The 16,784-nt window shown below is 41.8% G+C and overlaps 1 protein-coding gene across 1 annotated transcript in view; it reads left to right on the top strand.

The window, feature by feature from the left end:
- LOC114046382 (myomegalin-like) overlaps nucleotides 1–16,784 on the top strand; it is a 243,814-nt gene that overhangs the window by 27,843 nt on the left and 199,187 nt on the right. Inside the window, exon 3 of the mRNA XM_027866699.1 lies at nucleotides 3,288–3,439. Within this exon, the coding sequence (XP_027722500.1) occupies nucleotides 3,288–3,439 (152 nt within the window). The remainder of the gene's footprint in view (nucleotides 1–3,287; nucleotides 3,440–16,784) is intronic.

The following is a 16,784-nucleotide window of genomic DNA, read 5'->3' as shown; positions in this document are numbered from 1 at the left end:
ATTTCTTAAAGCCAGAGGGTGTTACATTAGATCCTTACCCCCTCTGCCCTGTCTCTATTTCCCTCAGTGAGTGCCTCATTTCTACTGAACCCCAGGGAGCAGAGTAGACCTCTTCTCTTGTGCTCACTATCCCTTTCTGGCCTTCCGCATGCCCCTGGAGGTCCAGACTTCTCTTGGTAGGATTAGTTTTGGCGCAGCTCTGAGCAGTACAATCCCAGGAGGTAGTTTATGGATGTGTACCCACCTCCCCATCAGTAGTTTTGCTTAGTGTGTGGCTCTAAAAAGTGGGCCCCTGCCCCTTTAGTGCTGGGGGGGGGGGTGATTCAGCGTACACCAGTGAGTCCTAGACATCCCCTATGCCCCACTTCTCATTCTCTATAGGGAGCACCATAGTGTAAATGGTTTTTTAAAACCCCCAGATCAAATACTAAAAAATGGAATCCTTCCTGTCCATCTGCCCCCTTTTCTCTCCCCCGTTTCTCAGTTCTACCCCCTTCTCTATTCTCATCTGAGTCAATCTCCTTGCCCAGTTCCCTCCTGCGAATGTCAATCAGCAGCAGGTGTCGAGTTGACGATGAACAGACTTCAGACACTTCTGCACCCCCTTCTGGGTGTTTCTTAGAATAGCTGCCCCGGGCCCAAGCAGGTTCTTTATGGTAGTGACGCCAGCTGAGTGACTTCAGGTGAGTCATTTACTTTCCTCATTTGTAAAGGAATGGGGTTGGACAAAATTGTCTTTAAGGTTGCTTCCAGCTTTCACATGTTGTGAAAGCCCTCAACTGAAAACCTTGTGTGTGTGTGGCCCTCCACCATCCCGTGCCTTCTGAATAAAGTAGGAACTTCCAGATCCTAGCATTCACTTTCCTCCATAATCAGACCTATATTCTAGCCTTATCTCACGCTACTCTTCTTGGTATACTCTAGGGCAGGGGTGGGGAACCTGTGGCCTCGAGGCCACATGTGGCCCTCTAGGTCCTCAAGTTCGGCCCTTTGACTGAATCCATACTCCACGGAACAAATCCCCTTAATAAAAGGATTTGTTCTGTAAAACTTGGCTTTGGTTAAAAGGCCACACCCGAGGACCTGGAAAGTCACGTGTGGCCTCAAGACTGCTGGTTCCCCACCCCGAGTCTAGGGTCAAACCAAACTCAGCTATTCTCTATCCAATTCCCGTCCTATCGTTTCCCATCTTCAAGATTTGCTCACACTGTCCCCCATTCCTGAAATAGACCTTTTACCACTGCCACTTATAATTGCTGTTTGATGAAGTCTCATCCCTTTGTGTCCCACCTTGGGTTCCAATTCCTCTGTCCATTGCCTCGGAATTCTTCTTCTCTCTCTCATGTGAAAGTGATCTCTCTTCTCAAATTTCTCCTAAGGAGGCAGCTGGGTGATCCAGTGGGCAGAACACTGAAGCTGGAGTCAGGAAGCCCGTGTTCAAATTGAACCTTAGACGCTTCCTAGCTGTGTGACCCTGGCAGGGCAAGTCCCTTCACGGCCCCCAGACTCAGTTTCTTCATCTGTGAAATGAGAATGTTAATAGCGCCTACCTCACAGGGCTGATGTGAGGATCCAATAAGTTAATATATATAAAATACTTGTAAACTCAAAGCACTATATAAATGTTAGCAGTTGTTATTGTTATATTATCCTAGTGTGTGTATCTAGGCCTTCTTTTTCTGTGTATCCCACTGTTTCTTGTATCGTGGATTATAGAACTGCAGAATGTCAAAGTCAGAAGGGACCTCTAGCCCAATCTTAAATTCACGTATCTGACAAGGGCTCGTCCAGGCTTTGTTAGAAGATTTTGAAGTGAAAGGGATTTCTCTACTTCTGGACACAGTCTATTCCAGTTGGAGATGACTCTGATTGTTATGAGCAAGAGTTTTTCCTTGCCTCAAACCCAAAGTTCCCTTTCTGCAATTTTTATCCATTGTTACTAGTTGGGCCCTTTGGCATATAAATCTTTTCTCTGTTGCTCCTCCCTTGCTAGTTACATATCCCCAGCATCTAGCATAGTACTTTGCTTGATTATTTGTGAAGCATGGTAGGTGCTTAATAAGTCTCCTCTTAATTGAATTTTTTTGTTAAATTTGAGCCCTATTGCTAGTGTATAAGTTTATAGCTTGACTTGCTCCTGTATGTCTGGGGCCATCTCCAGTCATCCTAATCTATATATTGCCACTGGACCCAGACAGCTCTGGAGGAGAAAGTGAGGCTGGTGACTTTGCACAGCCCTCCCTCACATAAACCCAATTCACTTGCAAGTCATGACATCACCTCCCTGATGTCAAGGTCCTCTTTGAGAACAAAGGACAAACAGTAACAATAACAACAAGCCGACCCCAAATTAGTCACTGTTCTTTGGCCAAGACAAAATGATCTGAAGATACTGGTTCAAAAGGACACTATCCATTCATTGTACAAAGATCATTGGCTGTCCTTTGACCCAGCAATACTACTACTAGGCCTAAACCCCAAAGAGATCAAAGAAAGAGAAAAAAGGTCCTATATTACGAAAATATTTATAGCTCCTCTTTTTTTGTGGTGGCAAAGAACCCAGGGTCACTAAGGGGATGCCCATCAATTGGGAAAGGACTAGACAAGTTTTGGAATGTAAACAATGACATTGTAAAGACAAGTGATTTTGAAATTCTTAAGAACTCTGATGAACTCCAATCAACCATGATCCCACAGGACTCATGATAAAGAATGCCACCCACTTATTGACAGTCTAAATTTGCAGAATGAGTCACACATTCTTAGACATGGCCATATGGGACTTCATTTTGCTTGACTTCTTTTCTCCCTGAGGGAGGAAGAGAAAATAAATGTTTGTTAATTACAATAAATGATTAATTAAAATAACAAAACTTAATTAAAAAAAAACAAAACAAAGAAAACTAGCTTTGGAGTCAGAGGATTAGAGTTTCGACCCTCCCTCTGACACTTAACTGTGTGACCTCAGGTAAATAGCTTAACCTCCTCAGGCCCTAATTTCATCATTTGTAAAAAGAGGGGGCCCGAACCTGAGGCCTGGTCTAGGTCTCTGACCCTCTGAGGGATCATGATGATGTTTTCAGATAGCAGCATTGAGGAGCCCTCCTAGACTGGAAGAAGAGTTGTTGGCATGATGTCAGAAGTCATCCCATGTGCTTTGTTCCTAATAAGCAGATGTTTCGATGAGCTGGAGTTCTGCAGATACCAAAGGGGCAAAAAAAAAATAACATGGGCAACAACCACAAATTGCCATTGACTATGTTTCTTTTGCCCTGTTTTCTTGGCAGCTTTTCTCAGTGAAACTAAAGAACGGGGTCCCCCTATGCAATCACACCCCTGGAGAAGTTTTGAGAAGGGTCCCTTTGGGCAGACAAACTCCTTGAGAGCATTTGAGAAGGCCCCTTTGGGACAAACACAAGCCCTCAGAGACTTTGAAAAGGTAAGTGGTCTGGGGTAGCTATTGCTATTTCTAGAGGAAGTGGTGATATGATGGGAGAGTCTTATCTATAGAATAACCCCCAGGGTGAAATCACATGAGGATTATTAATATCATGCTTGGGAGGGTCAATCCCTAATCTTCTGGCAGATGGTCCATGAGCTCTACGCTGGGGTCCCTATGAGTCCTTAGGGTTCTTAGACAAAAGGTTTCTTCTGCTGAGCTCAGGCGGGCTCCTGGATTCATTCCCAGGGAGGTTCATAGGCTATCAGGCGGCTGAGGATAATTACACCTAGTCCAGAATGACATTGAAAGTCCTATTTCTGGCCTACGCTTGGTTCAGGTTTAAGTTCATCCCAGAGGAGGGAAGCTATTTCATGCCTTAACACCCTAAATTTCTCCCCAGGAATCTCCAAAAGTAGCCTAAAACTCCTGTGAGTCCTGAAATTGCTCTATCCCCTGGGATTGAAGCCATCCTAAGCTAGAAGCAGATGTTCCCACAAAAACTGTATGTCCCCTAATCCCACTGTAGACACTCTATCTCTACAACCCTGGATTAATAATAATAATAATAATGGCTAACATCTATATAGTGTGTTAGGGTTTGCAAGGTGCCTTACAAATCTCAGTTGTTGCTCACAACAACCCTGGGAGGTAGGTGCTGTTATTATCTCTGTTTTATAGATGAGGTAAGTATCCTCTGGTACCTCCTGGGAGATGCCCAAAGGTCATTCAATGTGAGGGTACATAGAGCCTGAGAGGTCTGGGAATCCCTCAGTCCTATGTAGATAAGTTCTCATCCCTTCCCCCTTCCCCTTTACAAATAGCTTCCATTTGAAAGTGATTCTCAATTAAACAGGCATGGCACCAGTTCTGGCCAACCCACCATGTCTTGTGAATTGCATTTGCCTCCCTGCAGGACTTTGTTCACACCCTCCCCTTCCTGACATTCTTTGGGGGCCAAGAGCGCTTCTCCATAACAAACATTTACCTTCTTTCTGTTCTTTTTTGCTAAGGGTTGCTATGGTTACTGCAAGAGCACTCTGGGAGTTTTTGAGTGGGTTTTGAAGACTAGAAATGCAGGGTTCTGTCAATCTGTTCGATGGTGGTGGTACCATCGGGAGCTTTGTGTTTTGGTGGTGGAGGGTAAACTGTAGGTTTTAACTGCTGGAGCTTAGAGTCCTGAACAGCTGGGTGTTGATGGTGGGTGGCAAACTAGGAATTGTGCCAACATGGTGGACCCTTTCCCTGTTCTTCCTCTCGCTCTCTCCCAGCCTTTGAGATCTGATAACAGTGTGAAAAGGGAGGTAGGGCTCTATAGAGCTATTTAACAGCAGTGTTTCAAAAACGCACAGCTAGCTTTTTTCTCTTTTGGTAAAGAGGTGTTTGGGAGTGTAGTGCCTAGAGTACCCCCTCCCTCACACATGGGGCACCCAGGAGGGAGAGCTACCCAAAAAAGGCTCCCTAGGTCCACATTCACTCACAACTGTAGCTCACAAGCCCCTATCAGTGTGTTTACTTTTCCTCTAGTCAGCAAGAAGACACAGTCAGCACAAAACAAAGGCATTTAATGAAATAGCATCATAAGAAAATTTGCAATAAGACACTCACCTCCTCGATAAAACTAATGCGCTCTGTCCTACAAATACACACACCTTTTACGTGGAGAGTCGGCATATGTTGGGATCATACATGAGGGAGAACATACACGGGAACATAATTGGCCAGGGCACATTATGTGGAAGGACTTTTCACCCCTTTGACACTCTGTGTGTGTGTATGTGTATGGGAAACCATTGATATATTCCAGTGAAATCATCATTCCACTATCATCAAACCTACTTCTCAATAAATATGATATCTCTGTGTCTTGCCTGGGTGTGTTGCTCCTCTGATCTTGTGATGACTGCTGGGCACACGTTCTGGTGACTACTGACTATAGAGAATCTGCTGAGCAGAGAACAAAGGCCTGTTACAAATAACTATTCATTTTAGAGCTAGATATTCCTTCTCTAGTTTAGCATGCAAATAAATACGAGTCAAAATTCAAGTTAAAATGTCAAAGTCATTGTTCTGTTTTCACCTAGCCCTCATTTTTGGCTTTCTTATGCCTCTCTGTTAGCAGTAAAGCCTTAGGGACTTGATACTGTATTTTGTCTAGTGAAAAAAAAAATCTGCAACTCTCTACTGAAGCACAGGAAGATGATAGAATAGAAGTTTTGAAACTCACCTTGAACGAGTGACAAGGTAAAATGAGGAATGAGAAGGGACAGCCTCATCTTTGAAGGGTAGGGTCTGTGTACTCTCTGGCTAAGCATAGGCTTAGCCCCTGCTCTAATATCTCATTCTATCTTGTAGAGTTTAGACGAAGAATCAGCTATCTTTTAGAAGGGGGCTGCCAAGTTGTTGGCTCCTGTCCTTCTGGAGCTCATTGGAGCTCATTGTCCCCTTGATCTGGGGAACTGATGCCAGGGAGCCAAGATTGAGAAGCAAAGAAATGGCCAAGAGGAAGAGATAAAATATTCCCCTTCTTGGCCCAAACAGTAAAATAAAATCTGCATGTATTTCAGTAGTGAGAGGTATCATGGCATGGTGAATAGAGGGTCAGCCTCAGAGGCAGAAAGATCTGAGTTTAAGTCTTGCGCCTGACATATACTAGCTGTGTGACCTTGGACAAGTAATGTAAGCTCTCAATGCCACAGTCAGCTCTTTAATACTGTAAGTTGCTGATCTACATTGGTACTGGGAGTTTTCTCTGAAGGCATTCCCTGTACTAGTAAAATTTCAGAGCTGGCTAAAATGTATTTCAGTGATTCACCTCATTAGAAACTTCATTTGCATATATTCATTTCTGTATACAGATATCCCTTCCACATTGTAACTTTTCCTATCGTATTTTTGATATATTGCAGATTGGCATAAGAAATTAAATGGGAATTTTGGGGGAAGTTTTGCAGAAGCCGTAGATGATACACAAAGGCCAGCCAACAACACAGAAAAATATTAGAAACTCAGAAATGCATAAAATATATGTATAGTTTTGTATAATATTTAACATATTTTATCTTGGCTGAAGTAACCTAACAAAGTTCTGGTACTAAAAAAGTGACCTTTCAATAAAAATTATTAAAATGCAGAAAAAAACTCACCAAAAACATATTTTATCTTTAATACCATAATAATTCAGACTTCTCTGGTGTGAAGGGAAAGCCAGAAAATTTTGTGCGGATTTTCCAGATTGTGGGGGCACAATGGCCCTAATCTTCACGATGTGGAAAGGATAACTGTATAGAAGCATTGGTTGTGAAACTACATTAAAAACAAAACTCAACCCTTAGAACTTTTTGTTTGCTGCTCACATCTTGGCCTCACATGCCCCTGAGCACATTCTCCAGTGTCCCCATGTGGCAGTTCATGGTGCCTGGCTTGTCACTGTCTATACTCCTCAGCATTCCTGATAGACTGAGGAGGGAGCACGATGTGACAACTGTCTTGGCCTCTAGAAGGGGAGGTAGCAGGATGCTTCCTAGGCAGAATTTCAAAGGAGATGGGTGTGTTTATGTGTGAACACGGGAGCCTTCAGAGTATCCTTCCTAAGCTCTTTTTGTGTCCACATGCTTACATCTTACACTTGCCTATTTCCTAAAGAGGCCACATTTGTAGTGTTCTGGACAGTTCTGGGCATCACATTTTAAGAAGGGCTGTGGCAGAATGGAGTGACGGGAGGAGGCAATCATGGTGGTGAAGGGTCTTCATCATGTATGAAGATTGGTTGAAGGAGCTGGAGGTTGTTAGCCTGGAGAAGAGGCCATTTAGGAGCGCCATGATGGTTGTCTGTGTATGTTGGGGGGGAGGGGCTGTCACGTGGGAGAGCAATGTCTTATTCTTCTTGATCCCAGGACACAGAACCAGGAGCAATGGTTGGAAATGGAAAAGAGGCAGATTTTTGTTTGGGAGTCATAGAATTATTGCTTTACAGTTAGGAGGGACCTTAGAGGGTATCTAATCCAAGCCCCTCCTTTTATAAAGGAGGGAATTCAATTCAATAAAATGTTTATTAAGCATTTACTATACTATAGGAAACTTTTAAAAAGGAAAGAAATAGTCCTTGCCCTCCAGTAATTATACTTTTTGGGGGAAAACAATAAATATATAGATAAATCAACACTAAATATGAACAAAGTAAATTTTAGGGGAGGGGAAAGGCACTAGCAACTGAAGAGGAGGGGGTTGAGGGAGGATCAGGAAAGATCTCCTGTGGAAGATGGAACTTTTGAGCTGAGTCTTGAAGCAACAAGGGAGTCCAAGAGGCAGAAGTGAGGAGGAAGTGTTCCAGGTGTGGAGGACAACCTGTGCAAAGGTGTGGAGATGGTAGATGAAATATCTAAGTATAGGGAACAAGAACTAGGCTAGTGTGGGTCCAGAGGGCAGCTAAGTGGCACAGTGGTTAGAGCACCAGGCCTAGAGTCAGGAAGACTCATCTTTCTGAGTTCAAATCTGTCCTCAGACACTTACTAGCTTTGTGACCTTGGGTAAGTCACTTAATCTTGTTTGCCTCAGTTTCCTCATCTGTCAAATGAGCTGGAGAAGGAAATGGCAAACCACTCCAGTATCTTGGCCAAGAAAACTCCAAATAGGGTCATGAAGAGTTAGACACGACTGAAATAACTCGACAACAAAAGTGTGGGTCAGAGAGTCATGAAAAGAAGCAATGTGAAATCAGTTTAGCTTTCTAATACATGGGAACCATATTGTGAACATGTCCACTGGTGTTTGATTTTTATCCTAGGAAGGACTGAGAGCAGTTTTGTGAACAGAGGAGTGGCAGGGCAAAGTCAGATCTGTGCTTTAGGAATAACTTGGCAGCTGTGTGGAGGATGACTTGGAGAGGAAGAAGCCTGGAGGGAGGTAGACTAATCAGATGCCTCCTGCCATAGTCTAGGTGACAGATGAGGAAGGACGCAGGTAGGGTAGTTGTGATTTGGGTGGAAAGATGGGAGTAGATGTGGGTGGCGTTGTGAAGGTAGAATCAGTAATACTTGACTACTGATTGGCCGTGGGGGCTGAAGAAGCCTAAGGAGATGGAGAGGATTCCAAGATTGTGAATACAGGTGACCAGGAAGGTGGTGGTGCTAGTGAGGAAAAGAGAAGGAATATAGAGTGGAGGAGGGAAGATAATGAATTCTGTGAGAGAGTTGAGGCAATGGTTGTAGACAGATTTTTCCAGGAATTTGGCATGGAAAGGGAAGAGAAATACAGAATGATAGCTTGTATGGACAGCAGGGTCAAGTGAGATCTTTAAGGGATTTTATTGTTCAGTTGTTTTCAGTCATGTCCTACCATCTTCATGATCCCATTTGGGGTTTTCTTGGCAAAGATACTGGAAGGATTTGCCATTTTATTCTCCAGCTCATTTTACAGATGAGGAAACTGAGACAAACAGAGTTAAGTGACTTGCCCAGGGTCACACAGCTAGTAAGAGTTTGAGGCTGGATTTGAACTCAGGAAGAGGAATCTTCCTGACTCTAGGCACAGTGCTCTATGCGTGATGACGACACCTAGCTGCCTCTTATTTTAAATGAAGTGGACTACTATCATCCTCAAGTCCTGTAGTGTCCACAGTAATGGAAAATTCCTTGACCTGCTCCATTATCTTTGCATGTTCAGTGGTTTTCAGTCATGTCCCCTGCTAATTCAGCCACCCCCTGGAGTGCTTCACAATTGCTTACAGTCTCCAAGGTCCTGAACTCTGGAATTTGCCTCTTCCACAACTGGCTCTCATTTCTACCTCTCTCTCCTTTACTCCTCCTACATAGCTGTTCTTCATCTTCTGAGTGAAAATTTGATACTTTTCAGGAGTGGGGAACCTGTGATTTCGAGGCCACATATGGCCCTCTAGGTCCTCAAGGGCTGCCCTTTGGCTGAATCCAAACTTCACAGAACAAATCCCCTTAGTTAAAGAATTTGTTCTGTAAAACTTGGACTCAGTCAAAAGGCCCCACCTGAGGACCTAGAGGGCCACATGTGGCCTCGAGGCCGCAGGTTCCCCACCCCTGCTCTTGACTATTCTCCTTTGTCATGATCCACAATAAATCCTTAAATATCTGTCAGATTAATTGTATTGTATGTTTTATGCATTCAACACTAACTTTTAATTATGTGGGCTCATTGTTCTTACAACTTGGTCATCAATCAAAAACTTAAAACAAATTAGAGGGATTGTTTAAGTAGGTTATTAAATAAGGGAAGGGGTGAGGTTACTGGAGGAAAATGTAAATGCTAAATGCACCAGAAAGTATGAAATATACATAGAGGATGTGGCTAATATGGAATATATCTTGCATGACTTCACATGTATAATCAGTATCATATTGCTTGCCTTCTCAATGGGTGGGGGAGGGATTGGAAGGAGGGAGAGAATTTGGAACACAAAATTAAAAAAACTAATGTTAAAAAATTAAAAATAAAATAGTCATGTTGAGATTGTTATTAGTACAGTAGGATGAAAAAGGTTGGGTTAAGGTAAAGAGAGCAAGTCAATCAGTAAGCATTTATTGAGCATTTACTATGTGTTAGGCCCTATACTAAGTTCTGGGAATCCAAATACAACAATAATAACAGTAATAGTTAGCATTTAAATAGCACTTACTATGTACTTACCAAGTACTATGCTAAGCACTTTACAAATTTTAAAGACAGTTCCTATACTCCAAAAGCTCGCATTCTGATGTAGGAGTGGGTACTCATTTTACAGATATGAAAACTGAGGTAAACAGGGTTGTTGTTGTCATTGTTGTTTGTCCTTCATTCTTGAAGAAGACTGATGGCATCAGGAAGGTGACGTCTTGACTTTCAAGTGAATTGAATTTAAGTGAGGCAGGGCTATGCAAAGTCATCAGCCTCACTAGAGGCATGGTAGAGGAAGTCTAGAGGGTGTCCTCCTTAAATGGAGGTTCCAGGAGGAGCTGTCCAGAGGCTGACGCCTCAGGCTTGGAGGGTACTCCCAGTGTGTGAATTCCAAGGCTTGGAGTGAGCTTCCAGGCTGAACAGATATCTGGGGCATGGTAGAGGAAATCCAAAATGCAACATAAAGAGGAGGGAGGTAGAAGCAAAGTAGGAGATGATTGGACCTGTGGGAAGAGAGGGGACCTGCTAAGACATCTGTGCTAAGTGATGATGAGTTCCAGAGCCTAGAAAGTACCACTAGTTCCTGCAGAGAATAGTGTCCTGTCCCCCTCCCTTCCAAATTCTTTGAATTGATTGACTTGAAATTCAAGGAGCAAAGACTCTGATTCTACAATTAAAGATAAAAGCCTTAAAATGCAAGTGCTGATTAACCCATCTAACTGAGTGCTTCATAATGAATTATAAATCAGTCAATCAGCAAGTCTAAGTGTAAATGTAAATGATTCATGCGTGAGCCTTCCCTTCTGAAAGATGCTGAAGAAAACAGAAAGATATTGGGTATCTGATAAAAGAAGTAGCACTGAGTGGGGGGAAAGGGCAGGGCAAGAGGGCATCAAGGATGAGAACTGTAACTGGACCAAATTGACCCTGAGGAAAATTCAGTTGAGAGGCGAGATGATGGGAGAGGATGGTAATGCCCTGGGTATGGATGAGGGCTGATTAGCTGTGATCCAGAGAATAACACAAAATAAGTGCAGTGGGAGGGAAGGGGAATATGTTGGCTCTGAGGATTGTCCCAGAGAGGGTGAAACCTATGAAGGAAGACAGCTTGAGGAGAAGGTGGTCATGCGTGGTGCATCAAGCAGTTTGAAGATTTCTCTTCCACTGCCTATATCAGCACCTTGGGACAAAGTCCTGATTAACTCATGCTAATCACATCTTTGCCAAGGACAGAAGATAAATTTGGAGGACTTTACAATTTTGACTAGGCTTGTTCGTGTTTGTTTTCTTTTTCAAATTTTTACTAATATCTTTTGTTCTTACATCACCTTCATTTCCTAATATTTCCTTCCCCTTTCCCCTACCCAGAGAATTTTTATTAAAACAAAGGTCAAATCTGGCCTCAGACACTTGATACTTACTAGCTGTGTGACCTTGGGCAAGTCTTTTAACCCTGATTGCCTCACCAAAAACAAAAACAAAAACAAAAAAAAGATAAGAAAAGAAAGGAAAAAGGAAAAATAAATCTTGCAAAACTCACCAACCTATCATTCAAAATTTATACTGTGCAAAATATTCCATTTCCATGGTCTCCCACCTCTACAAAGAGGGAATAAGCAATATGCATTTTCTCCTTTTTCCTTTGAGGTCAATCATTATTATTACATAGCATTTTGTTTTTCTATTGTAGTTTTTTTTCCATTTACATTGTTGCAGTCACTATGCATGTTGTTTTCCTGGTTCTGCTTACTTCATTTTGTATCAGTATGTATGTCTTCCCCTGATTTTTTGTATTCTTATATTTAGTGTTTCCTATGGTAGAGTAATATTCCATTGCCTTCAGGACATATATATGTCTAGCTGATCAGGGACAAATAAAACTTGTTTGTTTTTTAACAGCATCTACTTGGTAATAAGAAAACTTTATTCTCATAGGATTAATGTGTCTCTGTTATATAGCTGCTCAAAGCCCTGGGCTATTGAAAGGTTGACTCAGGGTAGGAAGAGCATTTATACTTGATGCGTTCCAAAGTCACAAATTACAACCTTGAACCCTGCTTGTGTGTTGTGAATGTGTTTTTGGTTGTGTACATGGAAACATGGAAAGTCATGGAAAGGGAATGTGGATGAATTGGCTTCATCTTTATAAAGAAAGAATCCCTCAGGGAAAGAAAGGAAAGGAAAATATTCTAAGGTCAATGACAAAATTAGTATTGAAAGGAGGTTGGATGGGGGAGGGAAAAAAGAGCTAAGTCTTTGTAAACAACATTTGATGGTGGTATGTATGGAAAAGGGGATGAGAAGGGTACCCAGTACCAATGGAGGTACAGCCGCTGTGAGGCCAAGAGTCGTAGGCTTAGCACTTGAAAGCCAACTCAAAGGGACTCTATAGGTGATTTCTGATCCAAGAGGGTAGAGGAACTGACATGGTGACTCAGTTGAATGGGAGAACAGGGCTCAACATGGAGCAAGGATAGGAATAGCCCTTGGAGCTAGAGAAAGAGAGGGGAAGCAGAACTCTGAAGTCTAGCAAAGCCAGAGGCTCACTGCAGTGGTCTTTGTGATTCATCATATGGGGACACCTACCTAGTCCTCTGAGAAGCACTGGCTGTTGGGTCACCTGGTATGGAATGTACTCAGTGAAGTGTTCAGGTTAGGTCAAATCAATAAATATTTATTAAGGATGGACTATATAGTATATGCCAGGCGCTGTACTAAGTGCTGGGGGTACAAAGAAAGATAAAAATAATTCCTGCGCCTAAGAAGCTTACATTCTAATAGAGGATACCACGTGCAAACCACTATGGGCAAACAAGATATATACAGAAAAAATTGGAGGTAATCAATCGCTTAAGAGGGACCAGGAAAATCTGAGATTTTAGCTGAAACTTGAAGAAAGCTGGTGATGACAAGGAGAGAGATCATCTCAGCCATGGGGGACAATTAGTGAAAGTGCATGGAGTTGAGAGAAAAAATGTCTTGTGGGAGAAACATCAAGGAAGCCAATGTCTCTGAATTGCAGAGTATGTGGAAAGGAGAAAGGTATAAGAAGATTGTAAAAGTAGGAAGGGGTCAGGTAAGGAAGGGCTTTAAAAATCAAACAGAGAGTTGAGATGATAAATGAATGATCTCTTGGGTCACATCCAACTCTGAGCCCTCTGAAGGCAATTTGTTATATATCTTATAGATTAGGGAACTGCCAGTGGACTGATTAGTGGGAAGGCACATCAGAATGATTCTTTTCCTAGCTATCTGAACATTATTATCATTATTGATGATAGCAAAAACTCACATTTCTCTAGTGTTTAAGGCCTTTATTGAAGTATTTAAGGTTTATAAATTGCTTACTTTCCTGGTGAAGTACTTAATATGAGTGATATCATCATTTTATAGATGAAGATAGTGAGACACAGCTAGCTGGCACCATGGATAGAGCACCAGGCCTGGAGACAGGAAGACTTGAGTCCAAATCTGGCCTCAGACACTTACTAGCTGTGTGACCCTGGGCAAGTCACTTCAACTTGTTTGCCTCAGTTTCCTCATCTGTAAAATGAGCCGGAAGAGGAAATGGCAAACCACTCCAAGAATTCTTTTGCCAGGAAAACCCTAAATGGGGTCATGAAGAGTCAGACATGACTGAAACAACTGAACAACAACACTGAGGCTCAGATTGTGACTTGCCTATGGTCACACAACTAATAAATGACAAAGTTAGGACTGTAACCTAGGTCTTCTGGATCAAATGTCAATTTTTCCCCCAGTATGACACTGCAGGCAGCTGGGTGTAACAGAGGATAGAGCACTGGACCTGCAGTCAGGAAAACTTCAATTCAAATGTGGCCTCAGACATTTATTGGTTATTTGAGCTTGGGAAAATCATTTAATATCTGTTGGCCTTAGTTTCCTCATCTATAAAATGGGGATAAAAATAGTGTCTACTTCCCAGGGCAGGGTCGTTGTGAGAATAAGGTCAATGAGATGTTTTATAAAGTGCTTAGCACAGTGCCTGGTACATAGTAGGTGTCATATAAATGCCAGATTGGCACATGGTAGGTGTCATATAAATGCTAGCTCTTATTATTATTGATATTGTTATTATTTGGGAAACCAAAAATAAACAGAAGTTTGTGATACAAGATAAAGGTAGTAAGGTCCAGTAGAAAGGGCCCTGAAATTGCAATCAGAAGATGGCATGCATTGGAATCCGACCCTAGAAGACATTTATCTTCTTTGTTACTTGGGGCAAATAATTTTGCTCTTTTGGACTTCGGTTTCCTCATAAATATAAAAAAGCGTCAACGTAGCCAAAGGATTTTTAAGGTCCCTTCCATTTCTAACATTTTGTGATTCTAAATAAATAGCCTAAATAATAAATTTAAAAATTCTAAATAAACAAAAGAAAAGATGTGTCAAGGAAAATAGTATGTTATCCATTTGACTACAACAGTTCAGGGGCAGCGGAGTATACCACAAGTTGGTGCCATCTTGAAAGGTTTCATGGAGAACGGAAGATGCAAACTGAAATGGGTGTATCTTGAAAATGGGCTGAATTTTGATAGAGGGAGAGAAAGATGGTTGTTCCAGGCTAGGAGAATGAGACAAAGCATGGATGTAGGAAAGCAGAAGATGTGTTGTAGGATCTGTGAGTAGAATAATGTTTTCAAACTAGGGATATGGGATAGGTGGGTAGGGTTCAAGGAGATACATACTTTAGTATGACCATGGGGTCATCATCATATTTACGTAAAATCTGAAAGTTTGCAAAGTGCTTTGCACTGACAATCTCATGTGACCCTCACAATATGCTTGTGTTGTAGGTATTACAGTTATCAGTATTCTCATTTTACAAGTGGGGGAAATGAAACTGAGAAGTTAAATGACAAACTAAAGTCTGAGAGGCAGAATTTGAACCCAGACCTTCCTCCTGCTACACCCAGCACTCAATCGATTGCTCCAGGTTGTCATCTCATTCATTGTGGACCTCACAGGGCTTAAACCCAGAAGGAACCTGAGATGTCCTTTGAGCTCACTAGTCTGATCCCCTCATTTTATAGATGAGGGCCCCTAGGTCAAGAAGGGTTAAATGACCTGTCCCAAATCATATAGCAGATAACAGAGCAAAGATCTGACCCCAGATAACCTTCAAGCTCCCCTCCAGTTCAGAAATTCTGGTTCCCTGACTTGGGTTTTAGCAAAGGGTTCCAGAACATAAATGCATAGTGTCAGAGAAAGCTGGAAAGGTGAGTTGGCATCACACTGTGGAAGACCTTGAATGCCAACCCAACGAACTACAGCTTTCTCTTATAGGCAACAGGAAATCACTGGAGGTTTTTGTGCATAAATCAATCATTATTTAATGATAATTAACCCAGCAGAGGTATTCAGAACAAATTTTAGAGGGAATTAATATTTAATGAATTAAAGTAAAAAAACTAGACATGGATAGATGGGGCATGAAACAATAAAACCCTAGAATAGGACAGTGTCCCTGGGAATGGAAGAGAAGGGACAAATGGAGACAAGAAACACCTTGAAGAAAGAATCATCAGGGCTTGGTGATTAGATGGGGGTGGGAGTCTGTGAGGGAGAAATAGGAGTCAAAGGTGACTCAGAGGTTTCAAGCTGGTGTGACTGGGTGGATGATGGTATAATTAGTAGGTATAGGGAAATCAGAAAGGGAAGGTAGCTCTGTGGGTGGTGGGAAATATGGGATTGGAGCTAGAGAAAAAGGTCAGGGCTTCAGATCTGAGAATAATCCACATAAATGTGATCATGGAAACTGTAGGAGTGGTTTCCTATGGCCTCTAGGATCAAATACGAACACCTCTGGGTGGCATTTAAAACCCGTCACACAACCTGGCTCCAATCTGTTTTCTTTTTTTTTTTAATTTTTAAAATTAATTTATTTTGATTTATCAATAATCACTTCCATAAGCTCTTGAGTTTTAAATTTTTCTCCCCCTCCCTACCCCCCTCCCTCTCCAAGACAGCATACAATCTGATATATGCCATACATATACATTCCTATTAAATATATTTTCACATTAGTGATGTTGTAAGGAAGAATTAGAACCAATAGGAGGAACCACAAGAAAAAGAAAACAAAACAAAACAGGAGAAAAAAATAGCAAATGGTATGCTTCAATCTGCATTCAAACTCCATAGTTCTTCCTTTGGATATGGATAGTATTTTCCATCATGAGACCTTTGCAGATGTCTTAGATCATTGCATTGCTGAGAACAGCTAAGTCTATCAATATTAGTCATCTCACAACATGACTGTTACTGTGCACAACGTTTTCCTGGTTCTGCTTACTTCACTCAGCATCAGTCCATACAAGTCTTTCCAGGTTTTTCTGAAGTCTGCCTGCTTATCATTTCTTATAGCACAATAGTATTCCATTACATTCACATATCACAACTTGTTCAGCCATTCCCTAATTGATGGGCATCCCCTCAATTTCCAATTCTTTGCCACCATAAAAAGAGCTGCTATAAGTATTTTTGTACATGTGAGTCCTTTTCCCATTTGTATAATCTCTTTGGGATATAGCCCTAGAAATACTATTGCTGGGTCAAAGGGTATGCACATTTTTATAGCCCTTTGGGCATAGTTCCAAATTGCTCTCCAAAATGGTCCAGTCTGTTTTCTAGCCTTCTACCTACCTACCTTCCTATCTATCTATCTATCTATCTATCTATCTATCTATCTATCTATCTA

The sequence above is a fragment of the Vombatus ursinus genome, unplaced genomic scaffold, assembly GCF_900497805.2.
Source record: "Vombatus ursinus unplaced genomic scaffold, bare-nosed wombat genome assembly UNPS02014782.1, whole genome shotgun sequence".
In the NCBI taxonomy this organism is placed as follows: Eukaryota; Metazoa; Chordata; class Mammalia; order Diprotodontia; family Vombatidae; genus Vombatus; species Vombatus ursinus.
This window is presented reverse-complemented; position numbering and strand designations above follow the sequence as displayed.